We start from the raw sequence: 18,237 nt of genomic DNA, 5'->3' as shown, positions 1-18,237 counted from the left end.
CGCATGCCCCAAATGTGGCCCTTTTGCCCCCAAACAGCCAGGCAAAATCATTCATGTGAGGTATCGCTGTACTCAGGAGATGTTGCTAAACACATATTGGGATGTTTTATGATAGTGACATATACCAGAACCTGTTTATTCATACCTAAAGTAAAATGTGTGTGAAAAAACAAATGCAAAAAAAAATACTACCATAAAGTTTGACAAAGGCTGATGGTAGAATTAGTGCTTGGAAAGGGTTAAAATACTAGCATTTGGAATACCCTGGGCTGTCTAGATGATGGGGTAAATTGCATTGGCCGGCTTCAAAGATACCCAAAATGGCACATGGGGGGAAGAATTACCAGATTTGGAAAAAATGGCTTTGAAATAGCAAAACACTACCTGTACATTGCCCCATAATGTGTAGAAAAAAGCAAAAAAAACATAAAAACATTCGGTATTTCTAAACTCAGGACAAATAGTAGAATCTATTTAGCAGGTTTTTTCATTACCTTTTATAGATGAGTAAAAGATTTTTCAACTAAAAGTTAGAAACAGTAATTTTTTCTAAATTTTTCACCATATTTTATACTTTTTTTAATAGTAAATAATATGATACAATCAAAACAATGTCCTCTAAAGAAAGCCCTTCTTGTCCTGAAAAAAACAATATCTAATGTGTGTGGGTTCAGTAAACGGGAAAGAAGAAAATCACAGCTAAACACGAGCAGCGCAGAAATGTTAAAACGGCCATTGTCACGAAGGGTACAAAAAGTAAAATCAGCATTTGTCACGAAGGGGTTAATGATGTGTGTCTCTGGGAGGCAGCGTGGCAGCTGTGATGCGCAAGCTTTGAACATGTTCCATTTTGTCTGAGCCGTGTGCTTTTGTCCTCGGCGTGCTTGTTCAACGTTTCCTGCCCAGCTTCTCCTTTGCTTTGAAGTCAAACTCTGTGTTATTTTCTTTGTGATTTTTGGAGCTGGTTCTACATCCTTAAATCTTGTTTACAAAGCAAACTGCCCCAAGTCAACCAGTGCTTCGGTCCTTTCCTTCTTACGTGGAATCCTAGTGTGCACTCGTTTGGCAGTCGCTGCTAAACAGTCTGTTGAACCGTCAGTCTTGATCTTATTTAGCAGCGCCTAATGCGGAAATAACACTCGCTGCTGTGTTTCCTGTGATAGTAATAGGTTTCTCTTGTTAAAATACATTGTTAGTTGTCCTGACAAAGAACCCACAGTGCTATTAGCGGACATTAAAGTTATACTCTGTATTTTCATGACTTTGTTTAAAGAAATGTAGGTGTTTTACCTGTATTGTCATTGGATTATTTCAAAAACAAAAAATAGCAATTGGGGCTCTTACGTGACACAGAAGCTGCAGCTCTGCTTCTGCATTTGCTCCCTTCCTCTGTGGTCTGGCTATTGCTAAAATCAATAGTTGCTCCTTCCATGCACATGGGGGTCTGACCCTGCGAAAATTTAAAGGAACATCCCGGCTGTCTAATGCTTTGAAGCATTTCATTAGATGACCAGCGTTGGTCCTACCATATAGGCAATCTATTCACCTGAGTAGGATGCCGAGGTGGCAAGGAGCGCTGCCATAAGGTTCTTCTCTATGTTGTGTGCACTAAAACCTATTTAGCCTTGGAATCTAGAAACCTGGGGCCGACCGCGCTTATTAAATGATTGGTCCTGCATATACCGTGGGACTGGTTGTTTACCTACTATGCCGTCCTTAACGCCAGGCTGGATTAACCTTTCACGTTGTCTCCGGTAGGGATTAACCATGGCAGTTACAATCCACTGCAAAGCAAGTGGCTGGAAGAGGGTGTTATTTGGCTCCCTGATAGTATACAGTAAAAGGTTAGCGCCATGATAATTTAAGAAAGAAATACAATTACGATGCCACTGTGGCACTCAGCCCATTTACAGTGCCATTAAGTGATTTCTGCTATACCGTTACTCGTAGCAAGCCCGATGCTTCCATACTGAAGGAACCTTACACCTTTTTATAACAAACGGCAACAAAAAACAAAAATTTATTACATCGATGTAAAAAGGAAAATAAAGTAAAACTAACCCCTAGCACAGGCAGCTTTGTTCAGCCACAAATCCCTCAAGTTGTTCATCCGTGTCTGTTGGTATTTGTTAAACATGCCCCTGTGTGTTCAATTTACCCTATCACTAGGCAAGCTTGTTGGGGGAATAATTACCTATTCTAAATTTATTTCTAATTTAGCCCCAAGCTATAAATGTGAAACTTGTGTCATTGGTGCCGAAAGCGTTAAAGCTGTTTTATCGGACTAGTTACACAGATTTGCCCGGCGGCTTTCGTCTCTTATTTTATTAGAAAGGAGTCCTTTGTTTGTTCTTTCTGGAGCACATGCCAATGAAAAGGATAATCCAGGCATGCAATCTGTCACGGGAAGCGGCCAGTCCCTTCAGGGTCAGCAGTGCTGAGCACTTGGATACAGAGGCTTCACAGCATTCCTTGATGTTCTACTTTTTGGCTCAATTTACTTTTCCATTTAACCTTTGAACGGCAGGAGGCTGACACGTTTTGCTATGAACCCTAGTAACAAGCACCTTTTTTCCAGATTTGGTCATACATGGTTTTTAAAAAAAAATAAACATATATATATATATATATATATATATATATATATATATATCTTTTTCCGCTGTATCATTACGTTGGGCAATTTTGTGTCTTGCTTTTTACCAAAAAAATTAAGATTCACCTCTAGACCGACTCTCCACCTTTGAATAAATAAGAGTTTATCGTTTTACCGCAGAGGCACGAAAGTGCCGTTGGCTTAATTATCATACTTTTATCCCAAATGATTTCTGAACAGTCCACATATAATATGAACTAACACATTTTAATCACATCCCCTTATTTTGCCATAAAAAAAACTAAGGGATTTAAAGGTGAAGTGCAATGAAAAATATATTTTTACGTGAGCGTAAAATACAGTGCTGTATACCAGCGATGTATTTACATTCCGCCCCTCCCTGCCTGAAAGCGTGCGCTGTGCCTTTAAGACACGGAGCACCAGGATATGATGTCATGTCCTGGTGGTCCATTTCCTAAAGGCATGCTGCGCTTCTAATGCAGTCTATGGAGGCTGTGCCGAGCCGGCACAGTCCCCTAAAAGATCTCCCCCTGTAACCAGCCCATTGAGCAGCTGGACACCAGGGGGCCTGATTGGAAGGGGGACTACCACCCCCCAGGGCCCTGTCGGTCTATGCCAGTATGGGTCACTGATGTGTACAGTAATGTAGGTTACCATTGACAACCTGGATTTATCCCCTTTTGTTCAAATAAACTTCCTTTATCTGCAGACCTGGAAGCTGCCATTGTTGTAGTCCTGGGCACACATTGTTGTAGTCATGGGCACACGGCTTCAAGACTGCTCTGTCTCGTAAAGATTTGCTTTCTACTATTCTGTTTGTTCAGTTGCCTATATTTGTTTTGTTGGCTCAGTTGATTTTTATTAGGTTTGAATAACGACTGCATTTTATTTCTAGCTTTGTATAAGGGCAATATCCGGTATAGCCGGTGGAGCATATACTAGGTTAGTATAACCTAATCCCCAAAATAAGCTGAAACGGTCATATAATATGACTTTTTTTTGTCTGTATTGTCCCATTGGTTTTCAGGTGTTTTCAACACCATGACACTTTGGAATGTGCATTGATCCCCCTTTGTAGTGTCCATGTCCCTGCTCTGCCGTAGTGTATTGTTTCTCATGGTCAGGATTGCCTACGCTTTCACCTCTACCGTAACGAATATTCTATTTCTGTCGCCAAGAAACCTTCAGACTGGCGAAGCGCAAAATCTGGAGGATGGGGGTAGGGCAGAGTGTAGACTGGATCGCATGCACTATGTGGAATTAATCATTCTGTTGTAGTTAATCATACAGCATGGAAACAATTTTGATTATTCTCAATATTTTCTTTGTTGCTTGTAAACGTCATCGGGTACCATAAGTGGCGGCTGTAAATCTGTGCCGATGCTTAGCAAACTAAAGCGTTCGGACAGCATCATGAGCTGGGTGTGCGTGCATCCCTGTGTTCTACAGCCATAAATGCCCCGTTAATGTGTATTTAAACAGTAAACCATGTAAAAATAAAGTGTGTTGTGCACCCGTTTACATGCTAAAGTGACTGTTTAGAGAATAGGGTGATGTCCTGCCATTGAGCAAGTAGAGATCATAACACACGTGGCTCGATGTAGCGACTGACCTCACTGCTCATTTATGTGGCACATGGATTCCATGCTTCTTAAGTTACACCCCAAATATAATACAGCGCTCGTAGAATGCACATTTGGCAAAGCTGAAAATAGCTCTGTTCGGATTGTTTGCATTCAGGGAATGTGTCTGAAGTCTTGTCAAGTGTAATGCTAGTGTTGTGTGAACTGCTTTAGCGTAGTCATCTGGCACACAAACTTAAACCAAAGCTGTTTACATTCTTTAGGATTGTGCGTTCTCTTTCAGCTTGATTCTTTGTAGTTTCTCTATCTCGTAATGATGCACATGGTCTTTGTCAGGGATCGACAAATTTGGGTCTAAGAGTCAGCCAAAAAAGTTAGGAGCCAGCTCCCCCCTCCTCGGTCATGTTTTAATTGCCTTGGCACTTAGGGTTTGTCAAGCCCTGCCATGCACTAATATACTTGTACATCCTCTAACACCGCACGGTAACAGATACGCTAACATTCTGCACTTGTGTGCAATCATTTTAACACCGCACGGTAACACACACACTCTAACGCTACATGCTGACATATACACTCATGCCCTTTCAAAACCCTGGGTGCCAGGAAGGGGTTTCTTGTCGCCATTAGCAACCTAGCGCCTGGGGTTTGTCAAGCCCTGCTCTATGTAAATAAATAACCTATCATTTACGTTAATCTCTCTGCTAGTAGACCTGAGAATTAAAATAAAATAGACCTGAGAATTAAAATAAGTTAATAAATTATATATTCAATACATCTAGTGAAATAAAAAAAGAACACAATTTTTAAACTGTACCACAGTTGTTTTCTCCAACAAGAGGCCATTTCTTGGGTGGGTGTCAGGGATGTGATGCGTTTTTATTATTTTTTTTCCAGGGCACTTACATTTCACATGTTGCTGCCTCATAGGATGTATAATGAACAGATTGGAATTGATTACTCAAATATATATCTCGCATACTGAAGGCAGCAGCTTACATGTCCTCACCCGTAACACGTGAAATATATATATATACACATCCTGGGAAGAAAAACTGTTTTTGCCATAATGAGGGATTTTATTTCGTAAAACCATTAGTAGATCGCTAGCCCTGTTTTGAGGATCAAATTGAGGATTAGCCCACTGCTGAATATGTGCTTCGGGTAAGCCCCTTATTTATTTTTAAATCTTGTAATTGGAGTTGCCCATTTCAATACTTTGCATTCTAGAGGACAAAAAATGCATTGCTGTATTATGTTGCCCAAAGCAGCTGTCCTCCTTTAAGCCGTTATACCTAATGTGGTTGATAAATCAAGTCGAGGGCAGCGCTTCCTTGAAGCTTCGAAGCACAGTGAATGCTGGTGTCCTGCTTCTTCAAACGGAGACAATGAATGGCTCTTCTGTCCTGTTGGAAAAGTTGACAGTAGTTCTACCACGGGGAGCAATTCCGTGGCTCCTAAGAACAAATGAACCACAAATTCATCCAAAAACCAGAAGGGAACTACTTATTTGTAATGCAAAAAGAAAAAAGGGGAGGGTAGAAGAGCGTTTAGGGAAGCAGGGAGATGATCTCATCATATCAGTCCACACGTTCATCTTTCTTTAGTGGGGGTTACTGGTATTATATGGCCACTTTTTCTTCAGTTCTGAGAGCAGCAAAGTATAAACAGATGTACCAAATATGCTTGGACATAACGGAAATGCTTGATTCATGCCAATAGTACAGTGACTAAAAAAAACAATGGAAATCTTTATTTTTAAGCATTTTAAATATTTGCAGAAAAAATACATTTGCCTTTGTACTGTCAGTGTTAAGGGCGGATAGAGTAACAGGTTAAAAAGGTTAAGAAGGATGATTATGGGCCATTTGCTCATTGCCCGCATTATAAGGCAATCGTTTGCGCTGAATGCAGAGATGTTCATCGCAGACAGATAATCGGCATCGTGCAGATAAGGACAGATCAAATAATAAAAATGTACACGGGGAAGCCGTAACAATAATGTGAGAATTAGCAGTAGGAACGCAAATGTTCCTGTTCTAGTGTATATTTTTAATGTTTAATGCACGGCGCCTGGATAATGTGATTTCCTGGCGTGTTACTGAGCTGCCTGTCGGATTCTTGCCTTTAATATTTGCTTTGTCAGTTCTGTTCTTTGTATTCAGAATACAGGAAAGGGTCTGCATTTCCAGAAAACGTTGCTGTTTAAAATGAACACTTTTAAGCAAAAGGAGAATAATATATACAGTACAATCATTACAGTCAAGGCCGTTATTATGAGCCTTCCACACTGCTTAGAATAGAATTGTGAATAGAATCTAAAGCCATCTTCCGAGTATTAAGAAGGCATATAGGTAATGTCTGCTGGAACATAAGCACACAGGTTGGTATACTGTAACTGTATTGACTGTGTGTTACCTTTGGTTGCGTATGAATTGGGCCTTCATGATAAGTAAGAGAGTCTCGGGCGAAGTGTCCAACTACCCAAAAAGTACAAGAAAGGATGTTGTCATACTGGCCACAGACAAGATAGCCCAAAGTTTGATGTTCTCATATCTTTATGGCACCTTTTAGTAGATTAGCATTTGTATGGTAAGCTGTAAAGTCCCATAAGACCTCGGAGGTTCTTTCTTATTCTTTTTATAACTGTGAAATTTGGACAACTTTTTTGTTTTGTATTTCCTGCTACATGCTTTAGAATTTATCTAGCTCAAATTAAGGCTTCATCTGATGATATATAGAAATAAATATATTATGGGGTTTTTTTTCCTCCCAGAATTCTCCCATTACTTGGTAAGCCGTTCACATTTTTGACAGGCCTCCTGAGCTATAGCTGCTTCCCTACCCAGATCTTTCATTTGAGCCAAGCTTTGTTCCTGCCTCGATGTGTGATAAATAATTCTCTTTATCTCGGATTGAGACTGTGAGACGGGTTTCTGTCGCTTGTGTTATATCAAAGTCTGATCACGCTTTAAGATCTACTTCTTATATCTTCATTTCATCACCATATTATAATGTATGTTTATTGTAAGCATGGGTTTACAATCGGCCCATACGACTTTTTCCAGTAGTAATTGGCAATTAAAGAAAAATACAAATACTAATGCCATCAAGATGGCCACTTTAGTCAGAACATTATGCCTTGATAATGATAATCTGTCACTAAAATAAAAGAAAAACTTTAACCCCTTAAGGACCGGGCTCATTTTTCGTTTTGTACCCTGTGGGACCGAGGCTGTTTTGACACTTTTGTGGTGCTTGTGTTCAGCTGTAATTTTCTCCTCACCCATTTAGTGTACCCACATAAGTTATATATTGTTTTTTTCAGGACAAGATGGGCTTTCTTCAGATACCATTATTTTGATCGTATCATCTTATTTACTATAAAAAAAATTAAAAAAACATGGTGAAAAATTGAAAAAAAACCACATTTTATGACTTTTATTTGAAAAATCTTTTACTCACCTAAAAAAGCAAGTAAAAAAACTAGCTAAATAGATTCTACTACTTGTCCTGAGTTTAGAAATACCCAATGTTTTTATGTTTTTTTGCTGTTTTTTTGTAAGTTATAGGGCAATAAGTACAAGTAGCGTTTTATGATTTCCAAATCTTTTTTAACAAATCTGGTCAGTCTGCCTCCATCTCCTCTTTGGAACATCTTTGAAGCCGGTTAACTCAATTTAACCCATTCAAACCATATATTTTTGAAAACTAGACACCCCAGGGTATTCCAAATGCTGTTATTTTAACCCTTTCCATGCACCAATTATACAACTACACTTTGTCAAACTTTGTAATAGTAATTTTTTTTATTTTTTTTCCCACACAAATTGTACTTTAGTTATAGATATACAGGTGCTGGTATATGTCACTGTCAAACAACACCCCAATATGTGTTCAGCAACATCTCCTGAGTACAGCGATACCCCACATGCATGGGTTTGTCAGATTGTTTGGCTGGTAAAAGGCTACTTTTGGGGCATGCGTAATTCAGGTGGTCATTTGGTCATTGTGCCTCCCTCTCCTCTTTGGAATATCTTTGAAGCCGGTTAACTCAATTTAACCCATTCAAACCATATATTTTTGAAAACTAGACACCCCAGGGTATTCCAAATGCTGTTATTTTAACCCTTTCCATGCACCAATTATAGAACTACACTTTGTCAAACTTTGTAATAGTAATTTTTTATTTTTTTTTCACACAAATTGTACTTTAGTTATAGATATACAGGTCCTGGTATATGCCACTGTCAAACAACACCCCAATGTGTGTTCAGGAACATCTCCTGAGTGCAGTGATACCCGACATGCATGGGTTTGTCGGGTTGTTTCAGATTTAAAATGCCACATTTGGGAAGTGCGCTTTTTTTCTCCATTTTGGTCAGTCTGTACCTATGCCCTATCTTTGAGCTAGGCCACTCCAATTTACCCCATCAGCCATTTTTTTTTATATATTAGACACCCCTTGGGTATTTGAAGTGCTTTTTTTTTAACTCTTTGTTGAGATTTTTGAGAAATTTTAGCACTTGCTCAAAATAATAAACTTTATTTTTTAATTTTATTTTTTTAATACTTTTTTTATATTTTTTTTACACATTTTTCTGGTACTGGATGGTTCATCTAGTGACATCACTGCATAATAATTTTTAAATGTTAGCACATTTTTTTTTTATTTTTTTTTCCATTTTTTATTTTTTTTTATTTTTTTTGAATATTTTACTAATCACATAGTGATTAGAAAGCTGGGCTCCATTGACTTGCATGGTTGAATGCAGTACCTGTATTCAACCAGCAAGTGGAGCCAGTTCTCTAGAGGGTCTGGAGACCCTCTAGCGAACTTTTTCGTCTTTATTGTTTTATTTCCCGGGCCGCCGCCATCTTGCTTGATGGCGAAGATCACCGGCAGCGGCGGCTGTGACCGCTCTCCGGAGCGGTCACAGCCCACCCAGAGGTAAGTGTTTGGTGTCGCTGGATGCCTCCTGATCGAGGCATTCCAGCGACACCATTTAAGTTTAGGAGGCGATCGTTGATCGCCTCCTAAACGCTTTTAAAACGGGCGTCCGCCGCCATACAATGTATGGCGGCTGTTGACGCCTCCGGGAGGGGCCAGACATGGCCCCCGATGCCGATCTCGGCCTTGCTGAATGCCTCGACATCGAGGCATTACAGTAACGCCGTTTAAGCGAAGAAAGTGATCGTTGATCACTTTCTAAGCTTATTTTACTTTTTGACGGTTCAGGACCGTCAAAGGTCATTTAGTGACCTTCATGTCATGACGGTCCTGAACCGGCAAAGGTCGCGAAGGGGTTAAGGTGCAGTTCCTTTTAATTGTAATGTTTCCTTTATGTTGAAGAACATATAGAAATGTTGTTTGTTTCATGGGTTGTTGCATGAAAATCTCTATTTAGGTGGTGGGCTACAGTAGCACAGGTATTGATGTATTTTAAAAGAAAAAATGTTTTTTGCCCATCTGTGTGATGTTTCTTCTTCAATACACAGGCCGCCTAGTTGGGGCGCTGGATGCTGTGTTGGACTCCAATGCCCGTGTTGCCCCATTTCGAATACTGCTGCAGGTCCCTGGATCACAAGTTTACTCGGCCATCGCATGTGGTGAGTTACTGAGCGGATCGGAGGTGTACTGGGCCATAGCAATTGGTGAGTTACAGAGCTGATGCTGTGCGCATGCTCAGTGACTGCATGACCCAGGATCCTAAGGTAACCTCTAATAACTTGTGTGTGTGTGTGTGCGTGCACTTCAAGGCTTACCATATATCCTTCAATAACAAAGCCAGATCCGATGGTTTCACATGTAGAATGGCGGTGTTGTGCATCCTCTAGCTAATGGTTATGGGAGTTGTTTTCCAGTATATTCACAAGTCATGCATGCATCATGTAGGCTTTAATGCAGCTGATAGCTGCTCGGTCCATTATGTTTTTTGAGTTGCCCCTTTTGCAAATGCGTGGGAGGATTCTGTTTTAATCCCCCTTATGCATTTGCCCCTTTTCTCCCACCCCCAGCTAAATGCCTTGCAGGAAATCTCCCTGTATGTGATATACTCCCCTCCAGTTAGCGGCCAGAGTCCTGTTCATACCTCCAAACACATGGATGGAAAGCGCTCCTATTGATTTTAATGGAAGCGCTTTCTTGCTACTTTTTTCTTTTCTGTTGGAAGAATGCATATTCTTCTCTACAGGAAGTGTCATGGACATTAAACTGTCCCTTTAACACGGTAGAAGCTAGACATCTCCAAAACCAGTAAATGTTTCTGTATTTTTTTTAAATTACCATTACTGTAAAAAAAAAAAGTTTTAAGTACAAAAGATCATGGGAGAATGGTAAGCTAGATTGGCCAATTTTCTGCTGCTATGTATTTTTAATAAGTCATATTATTTTATAGTTTATTGTGTGGATTTTAAATGCTTTTTACTGTATTTAATTTCCTAATCGTGTTTTTTTATTTTTTTATTTGCATAAACATATTTTTGGCCTATCCTTTTTAATTTGGATAATGCAATTGGGACTCAAAACCAGTGTACTTGTCATCCCATTTACCAAAACCTGTCTAAGTTAATACACATTTTACATTTACTGATGCTTTACCAAGAAGAAATTGAACAATGCAATATGTTTGCTTACCAGTAAGACTTTGGCAGTTCCCTTTAACGGGACAGTCTTCTGTCCCTTTACAGCCTCACCAGCCTTGATTACATACTAATTGCAGACTTTAATATGCATTAAGTAAAATAAGAAAATGCCATTGCTGCTCTCAGTGATTCCAGCCATGAAGACTCGCCTTAACCACCACTACAGATATGCTCATTGCCAAGCAGTCGTATGCATTAAACTACATAGCATAATGATGGGAAAGGCCGTGCTACACTGGTCTTTGCTACCCCTCGGGCTGCTTGCCATCAATCAGGAGTTAACTCTGAATTAGGAAGTTATTGGGTATACTTGGGAAGTTTTGACATTTTAAAGACCATATGGAGTTATTTATATAAAAAAAGACCTGTTCTCCTAATTGTCAAAGCAGACATTTTGGAAGACTAAAGCAGTTTTGATTTTAAGGACTTGTTCTTTAAGGAACGAAGTATTCTGATTTTTGCTCTTTGTAATTCTGACTTTGATGTGGTGTACATGGTGTAACCATTCTCATTCATTATCTTTTTACCAGGGGCCACTGTGGAGGAGATCAACCAACACTGGGAATGGTTGGAACAGAACCTGCTCCACACCTTGTCGGTCTTTGATAATAAGGAAGATATTTCCAACTTTGTCAAAGGGAAAGTAAAGGTATGAACGGATTAGGCTACATAATGAACATTTTGGATGCCAAAATATTGTTATTTTCTCTTAAGTAAAACGGAACGAACAGAGTGCCTGGGTTGGAAGCCTTCTAAGAAACAAGCAAAATCATGTTAGAAAATATTGCTATATTTGCAAGTAATCATATGTCACTACTAGTGTATTTCTTATCGCATAAGAAATGTAATTCACCTCCATCATCTTCTATCTTTAGACAATCCTTCATCTCTTTCACATCTGTTTCAAGTTAAAGCAGGACTCTTGGGTGGAAGCAATGTCTAGTAATTAGTCTATGAATGCCCTGTCGCTGGATAGACAAAGCACAGCTACGTATTCTCGTTATGATGTCATCTTTCCAGAATCCTACTTAATTTTAAAAGTAGGATTGGTCTGTAAACCGAATGATATGCTGAGCAGTGAATTAAATACACGCAGTAGCACAAAACAAAAGCCTTAATACTATGTGTTAACAAAAATTGGGTTTAAAAGAGAAGTACCACTTCCACAAAATAGCAAATTTCCATAACATAATGCTGGCATTTTCCGCTATTTGTTTTTCTCCCATGCAGCCGTTACCCGCAGAATATGTAACTGCAAATAAATATTTTTATTTATATTTTATGGTCAATAATAACCTTTTGCTGACTATATCAGCTTATAGTATATAGTTAGTACTTTACTGTGGACCCTACACCTGTATCAGAGATATCAAGATGGGTAGTAGCATTTGACCAATAGTTGGACATCTTTATACTAAACTTTTTCGCCTAGGTAAGCTTTTATAATAAAAGCTAATAGAGAATAGGTCTATAGTGTGCATGAAGGGAACGATAGCTTGATTGACTTTTCTCAGGGTCTGCATGATTATTTCTTCCCATTCATGTATCGCTGCTGATTAGTGATCTCCAAATCAACCATTAGACCAGGTTTACTTTGTGTTATTACAGGGTCTCATTGCAGAGGAGACCACCAGCAAGCTGGCTGAACAAGAGGATGATCCAGAGAAGTTCCGTGAAGGCCTGGTCAAGTTTGAGAGCAGGTTCAGCTTCCCTGAGGCCGAGAAGCTTGTGGCGTTTTATTCCTGCTGCTGTTGGAAAGGACGGGTGCCGAGGCAGGGCTGGCTGTACTTGAGCATTAACCACTTCTCTTTTTACTCGTTCTTTCTTGGAAAGGAATGTAGGTGACCAAATGAAAACACAGAATTTCTTTACCATTCATACCGTTTACATTTTGTTTGCATTACGTATGCCTCTTAAAATTGATATGCCATTTGCAAGCGATTTAGATCTGTCAGTTGTATTAAAAAATGCAGAAAGCCTTATTCTGCATTCATATTGTATTGAAAACCATATTAATTTTTATTAAGCTTTTCTTAAAAAAGAATATTGACCAAGCTACAGAGCCAATAGTTATTGACCATAATTTACACTTATACCACTTGATGGTAGCTCTGTGTTAATACCAATGGTGTATCAGAAGCCTGAAAAGTGCCAGGCAGTCATTTGATTACCAAGAAAGGGGCTGCTCAGCAGTTAATTCGCTTTGCCAAACATTTGCTGCAGATATTCTGTACAAACGTTATGTAATTGTCATCCCAATGATGGAACTAGTGGGAATAGAGTACTGTCAGCGTTCCCTAGCAGTGTTGGCATCCACAGGATGTTTTACAGCACTTTTTAAGCCGTGCTTGGCATGCTGCATGGTCATTGCCAGCGGAATTTTGGGCTATAAACATCATTGTTTTGCTTTGTTCGTGTTCTTTCTAACTAACCCTCAGCCTGATTCCCATTGCAATGCAATTATGCTTAATTGGGAAGACTGTGTTACCCAACATAATCCTGTCTATTAAACTTCAAGTCAATCTGGTCTCCAGCTGCCATGTCTGCCGAGGTCCAATTCTGTAAAAGCTTAGTATACATTTATTTAACGTGACCGAGATAGAAGATGGCAAAGCAGTTGGGAGTTACCGTTAGCTATTTAGGATGTGTGAATACAGAACTTGTGGTGTTAAGCTTAATTTTTTAAAAATGTTATTCTCTAAATTACACACATAAAGTGACCATAAACAGATGTTCTGTATGTTGCAAACTATCCTTGACCCAGGGAGCGCTGTCATAAAACTTTGGGTGGATTTCGTCCCAATATTTATCTCTCTTCCCTATAACGTATGCCTTAGTTCCATGTTAAGATCACTTAGACTTTTACGTTTCTAAATGAAAACCTTTTATGTATTCAATTTAAGGTCTGTGAAATAGCATTCCTCCCTGTAAGCATAGACTTTTTCGTAGACCTTTGCATCCTACAGTCGCTTTATTTTCATGTGGATTTTAACGATGGCTTTTCTGCTCTGTCTTTTTGCATACACTTGAATATCTGACATCGCTTTGCTCTTTATATAATATATATAGCTGTGTTATTGGCAACCGATTCTCCGAGATGATTTATTGTCTTAAAATAAAAAGGCCAGAACAGTTCAGTCCATCTCTTTAAGTTTTGATTCCTGCAGCTGATGATTATATTTGGCTGTCTTGCAAAAATCTCATATAACTGGTACCAAGCCCAGTGCGTGTCTCCTTCAACAAGGGCTGAGTTGGCCTTGTATAACATGTAAATAGATTTTTTTACGATGTATTTGCACATGGCCAGCTAGCTTAGCCCTTCTTTGATAGTTGGCGATGCTGGATGAGGTTTCATATGAATACCGCTAATTACTTTCCCCCCCCTGTTCTTCTTCAGTAAAGATTGTGATCCCCTGGGTCGATGTTCAGAAACTTGAACGATCATCTAATGTTCTGATGACTGACATCATCATAGTCTCTACACGTGACAAGGAGCGAGAGTTCTCCATGTTCCTTGATATTAATGAGGTTTTCAGGATAATGGAACAACTGGCAGATGTGTCTGTAAGAAGACTGCTGGACAATGAGATGTTTGAACTTGATGCAAATCTTCAGGAACCTACACAGATAACCAGACGGTAAATTAATCTATTAATCCATAACTACTGTATTTTCCTATAATGTCATATAATTTATTTCATAATGATCTCAGGTACTTTGCGGGGCAAATAATGTAATGTTCTATTTTCACAGGAAACATATTTTAACTGATTTTTCTTTCTTGACTGCTTGACGGATAAGCTTTGGTTACTGTGGGCAATTAATACCTGATATAGGATGTCACTGATATCAGTCTCTATAAAGTAGCACACGATTGGTCTCATGTAAATGCATAAGCAGCTTAACCAGATATGTATTTTTCTTTGTCCTTGTGAACTACAAACCTCATGGTTCTTGGCCTTTGACCAAGAGCCATCTGAGAACCATCATAGTTCACGTTGCAAGGTAGCTGGGTAGCCTCCTGTTGGTTAATCAGACAGAAGATGCCTTTCAGAAGTAACCTACTTTTATAGGATGGCCTCCACCAGTCGTCTTCATCCGTTTTCCGTCCAAGTATGGTTAGTTACAATTCTAGAGTTAAAATCTAGAGCCACTAGTGTCACACTTTTATTTCAATAGGAAGCGACAGATTCTGATCAAGTTCTGTTAGCGTTTCTGGGACAATAATCAGTCATGTTTTGGTTCCAAATTTGTGTGAAGCAAATCAAATAGCATGAAGAGCTGTGTGTTAAAACTGTCCAGCTTCTTTTGCCATCAGACCAATATACTTTTCTTTTATCATAGCTTCCTTTTTACCTCCTTTCCTCCCATTTTATAATTGGTTCTTTCATTTGTTTTTATCGTTACGTTAATTAAAATGATCTGAGGGCTGTATTAGCAGAGGACAAATCATTGCCGCAAAAATAGCTGAAGCTTCATTGACACAAAAATAGCTGAAGCTATAACCTCCTACATCAATCAAGCTTTTTGACCCGAAGAATGTTTTTTGAGCCATCCTGCTAGTCTTAGCACTGTGTAAATTATTCTTATGCTTTGCTCCTGAATTACTACATTTTCTGTTAGGCACTTCATGTGCATTTGTCTTCATCCTCCGTTATGATATCACCTCTGCTGCTGAGGGACCCGGTCTACATGTCTCTGCTCAGCCTGGCTCTGGGGCTTCCAGTCTAGTGTACTTCCCATCATTCCAAATTTGTACACGCACATGAATATTTAATGGAACAGTTTCTAAGAGAGCTTTATTAGTCATTAAAACATGGTCTTGGGTAGAATTGATGAGTACAAAAAAATTATAGCTAATAGGCATCCTGCTCCGTATTGACTTTTCTTTTCTTTTTTCCCCTTCTTTAATCTCAGACTGTCACGCAGCACTTTTTTTTTTTATTTACTATAGTGATGTGGCTTAATTTGGCATGAAACCAATATAATGTTTCTCTTTTCCATTGCACAGTATACACATTTAGTACTTGACTGATTTGTTTTATGTCTTGTCAAATGCAAGTGGCGTATCCACCTCTAGTGACTGCATGAGGCAACTGGCTGTGGCCATTTTGGGCAAAGTTACAGCAGGAGATAGTGTGACCACGTGTCTAGTCATAATGGCCTTTGGCTGTTTTTTGGCTTCTGTACTGCACATCAGTGGTAAATACAGTGGGCTCTTTGTGTGTTTTGAGCATCAAAACACTGTACATTTATTCATGATTGTGTGTTTCCGTTTTATATTTTTGGATGAATTCAACATGTGCTCCTGTTTCACAGGACATGAAATAGGGCTTTTTGTTTTTGTTTTTTTTACCTGTTATAGATGAGCTGCTAGAAATCATCTGCTCAGTTGAACATGATACCAGATCTTCCAGCAGTCAAATGTGGGGGACTGGCTATGGGGCAACAGATGAGTCAATCTGGGACCTCCATGTTTCTGTCTGTCCTCTCCCCAAACTAGTTACTTGGCACATGATAATTACTGGTTCAACCAAAAAAAGATAGCGATTACGTCCCCAGCCTTTTCCCTTAGCGGCAGGAACATCTCCCCGCCGCTGCATGAGAGATCAATCTGTTCTGGTGAGTGTCAATGCCGATACCCACCAGAAAGACTTTGCAGGAGGGGAGAGATCCAGCAGGGTCTGGCTGATCATACACATTGTAATGAGAAATGCAAGGCTACGGAGCCATGCCTGCAGGGAAGATAATGAGAAGTTTCTCCCTCTTCCAAGAAACAAATGAAATAAGCCCTACTTGTGAGCATGCCTACATTCTAACGATGTAAAGAAACGTAAATTTCTAGGCTCTCTGAGGTCTCTTTAGATGAAAATAATTTAGTCTCTGTTTCCGTTATATGTAATTTAGTAACCTTTTAACCCATGTCGTTGCATGTAAAATTAAGTGAAGCCATGGTCGCAATTGTCAGCGTGTCTGTTAAATTGCACCTGCCCCCCACTGTAATGTGAGCTAACTATTTTTAAGAGGTGGATTTGGGTTGCTGCTTCTACGTGGACCGTGTCGGTCTTTGGTATTGAGAGTTGCTAGCTGTTAGTGGCACTAAGCTAGTTTCATCAAGTTTCTTGACGAGTTGGTCAATATCCACCGACAGGGAACACGTACTGAGCTTCTGTACGTACATTTGGATAAAGATGGGAAAAAGCATTATTAACACACTGTTCAGGTTATGTTCAGCTCAGAATTTCTAAAATATTTCTACTTAAGTCATCTGGAATGTTCTGGGAGATTCTCTAAAGGTTGAAGATATTGGACATTTGGGTCTTAAAGTGGTCTTGTCTCCATACTGCCCAGTGAAATGGTGCTGTTAGCAGAAACATTCCATTGGTTGTTACGCCCATAAAGTGGCATAATTTGAATGTATTTATACATAACCCTATTGTTTTTAATGTGGAAATATTTACACTGGTTCTGACATGATGCACATCCTGAATGCTGAACCTTGGGAGTACACAACCGCCTGTTCATTACCGGAAGGACATTCTTTGTCAACCTGGCTTTCTTTTACTTGTTTTTGTGAATTGGCTGTTCCTCTTTGTCTGTTTGAAATGACAACAAGAAGTTGTGTTCTGTTCTCTTGACTTGCTTTTGAAACAGATACTTTCTAATTTTCTTCTAAATAAACGGACATGGGTTCGTTGTGTCCATGCACATCTTTTGTGAGTATATGACTTTTTGTCCTCTTAAACACAGGGTGGTATTGCAGAGCTGGTATCAGTAGTGTGATATATTAGGTTGGGCAATACCCTTTGTCTGACCCAGGGCATCCTCCCATCCACCCCTCAGTAGCTAACTTTGGTGTCGCTCCCCTCTTTACGGAATGCTGAAGCACACACCACTACAGAATAACCGGGGTCCTTACAAGGAAGATCATGGATCTCCCAAACTGGCCTGTTGAGTAGTGGTGCACTGGGGAGCTTGATCACCTAATAGAAGAATCTGCACCGATTCTTTTTATGACCAAGGGGCGGTGGACCATCAAACCTGCATAACTGCATCTCCCATATTCCTACTGCACCGTGAATGACACAGAAAAGATAAAGTAACCTAAAGAAAACTGGTTACACGCCATTGCTGACAAATGAATGTGCTTATTCACACTGAGCTTATGCCATAAGAATGTTAAAAAGCTGTGTAAATATTTTATGTTCATCTAGAAAATGTTCAACTAATTGAGGACGTGGTTTCTATGCGCCAATTGTATTGTTTGAGTCGGTTTGTTTGAAATCGTAAATTGTGTCAGTGCTTCATTAAAGTGCCCATACATTAGATTTTGAAACGCTCTTACCACATGTTTTAGCGAGGAGTACTGAGCATTGAAGCTCCGCAGAAGGG

At 39.5% G+C, this 18,237-nt stretch overlaps 1 protein-coding gene across 1 annotated transcript in view; it reads left to right on the top strand.

Annotated features, from left to right (window-relative positions):
• LOC149289254 (TBC1 domain family member 8-like) overlaps positions 1–18,237 on the top strand; it is a 33,888-nt gene that overhangs the window by 5,699 nt on the left and 9,952 nt on the right. The window contains exons 2-5 of the mRNA XM_089490899.1: positions 9,700–9,855; positions 11,376–11,494; positions 12,454–12,682; positions 14,243–14,483. Of these exons, the coding sequence (XP_089347025.1) occupies positions 9,700–9,855; positions 11,376–11,494; positions 12,454–12,682; positions 14,243–14,483 (745 nt within the window). The remainder of the gene's footprint in view (positions 1–9,699; positions 9,856–11,375; positions 11,495–12,453; positions 12,683–14,242; positions 14,484–18,237) is intronic.

The sequence above is a fragment of the Sceloporus occidentalis genome, unplaced genomic scaffold (assembly GCF_023333645.1).
Source record: "Sceloporus occidentalis isolate IW3139 unplaced genomic scaffold, rSceOcc1.0.p SCAF_47, whole genome shotgun sequence".
Taxonomy (NCBI): Eukaryota; Metazoa; Chordata; class Lepidosauria; order Squamata; family Phrynosomatidae; genus Sceloporus; species Sceloporus occidentalis.
This window is presented reverse-complemented; position numbering and strand designations above follow the sequence as displayed.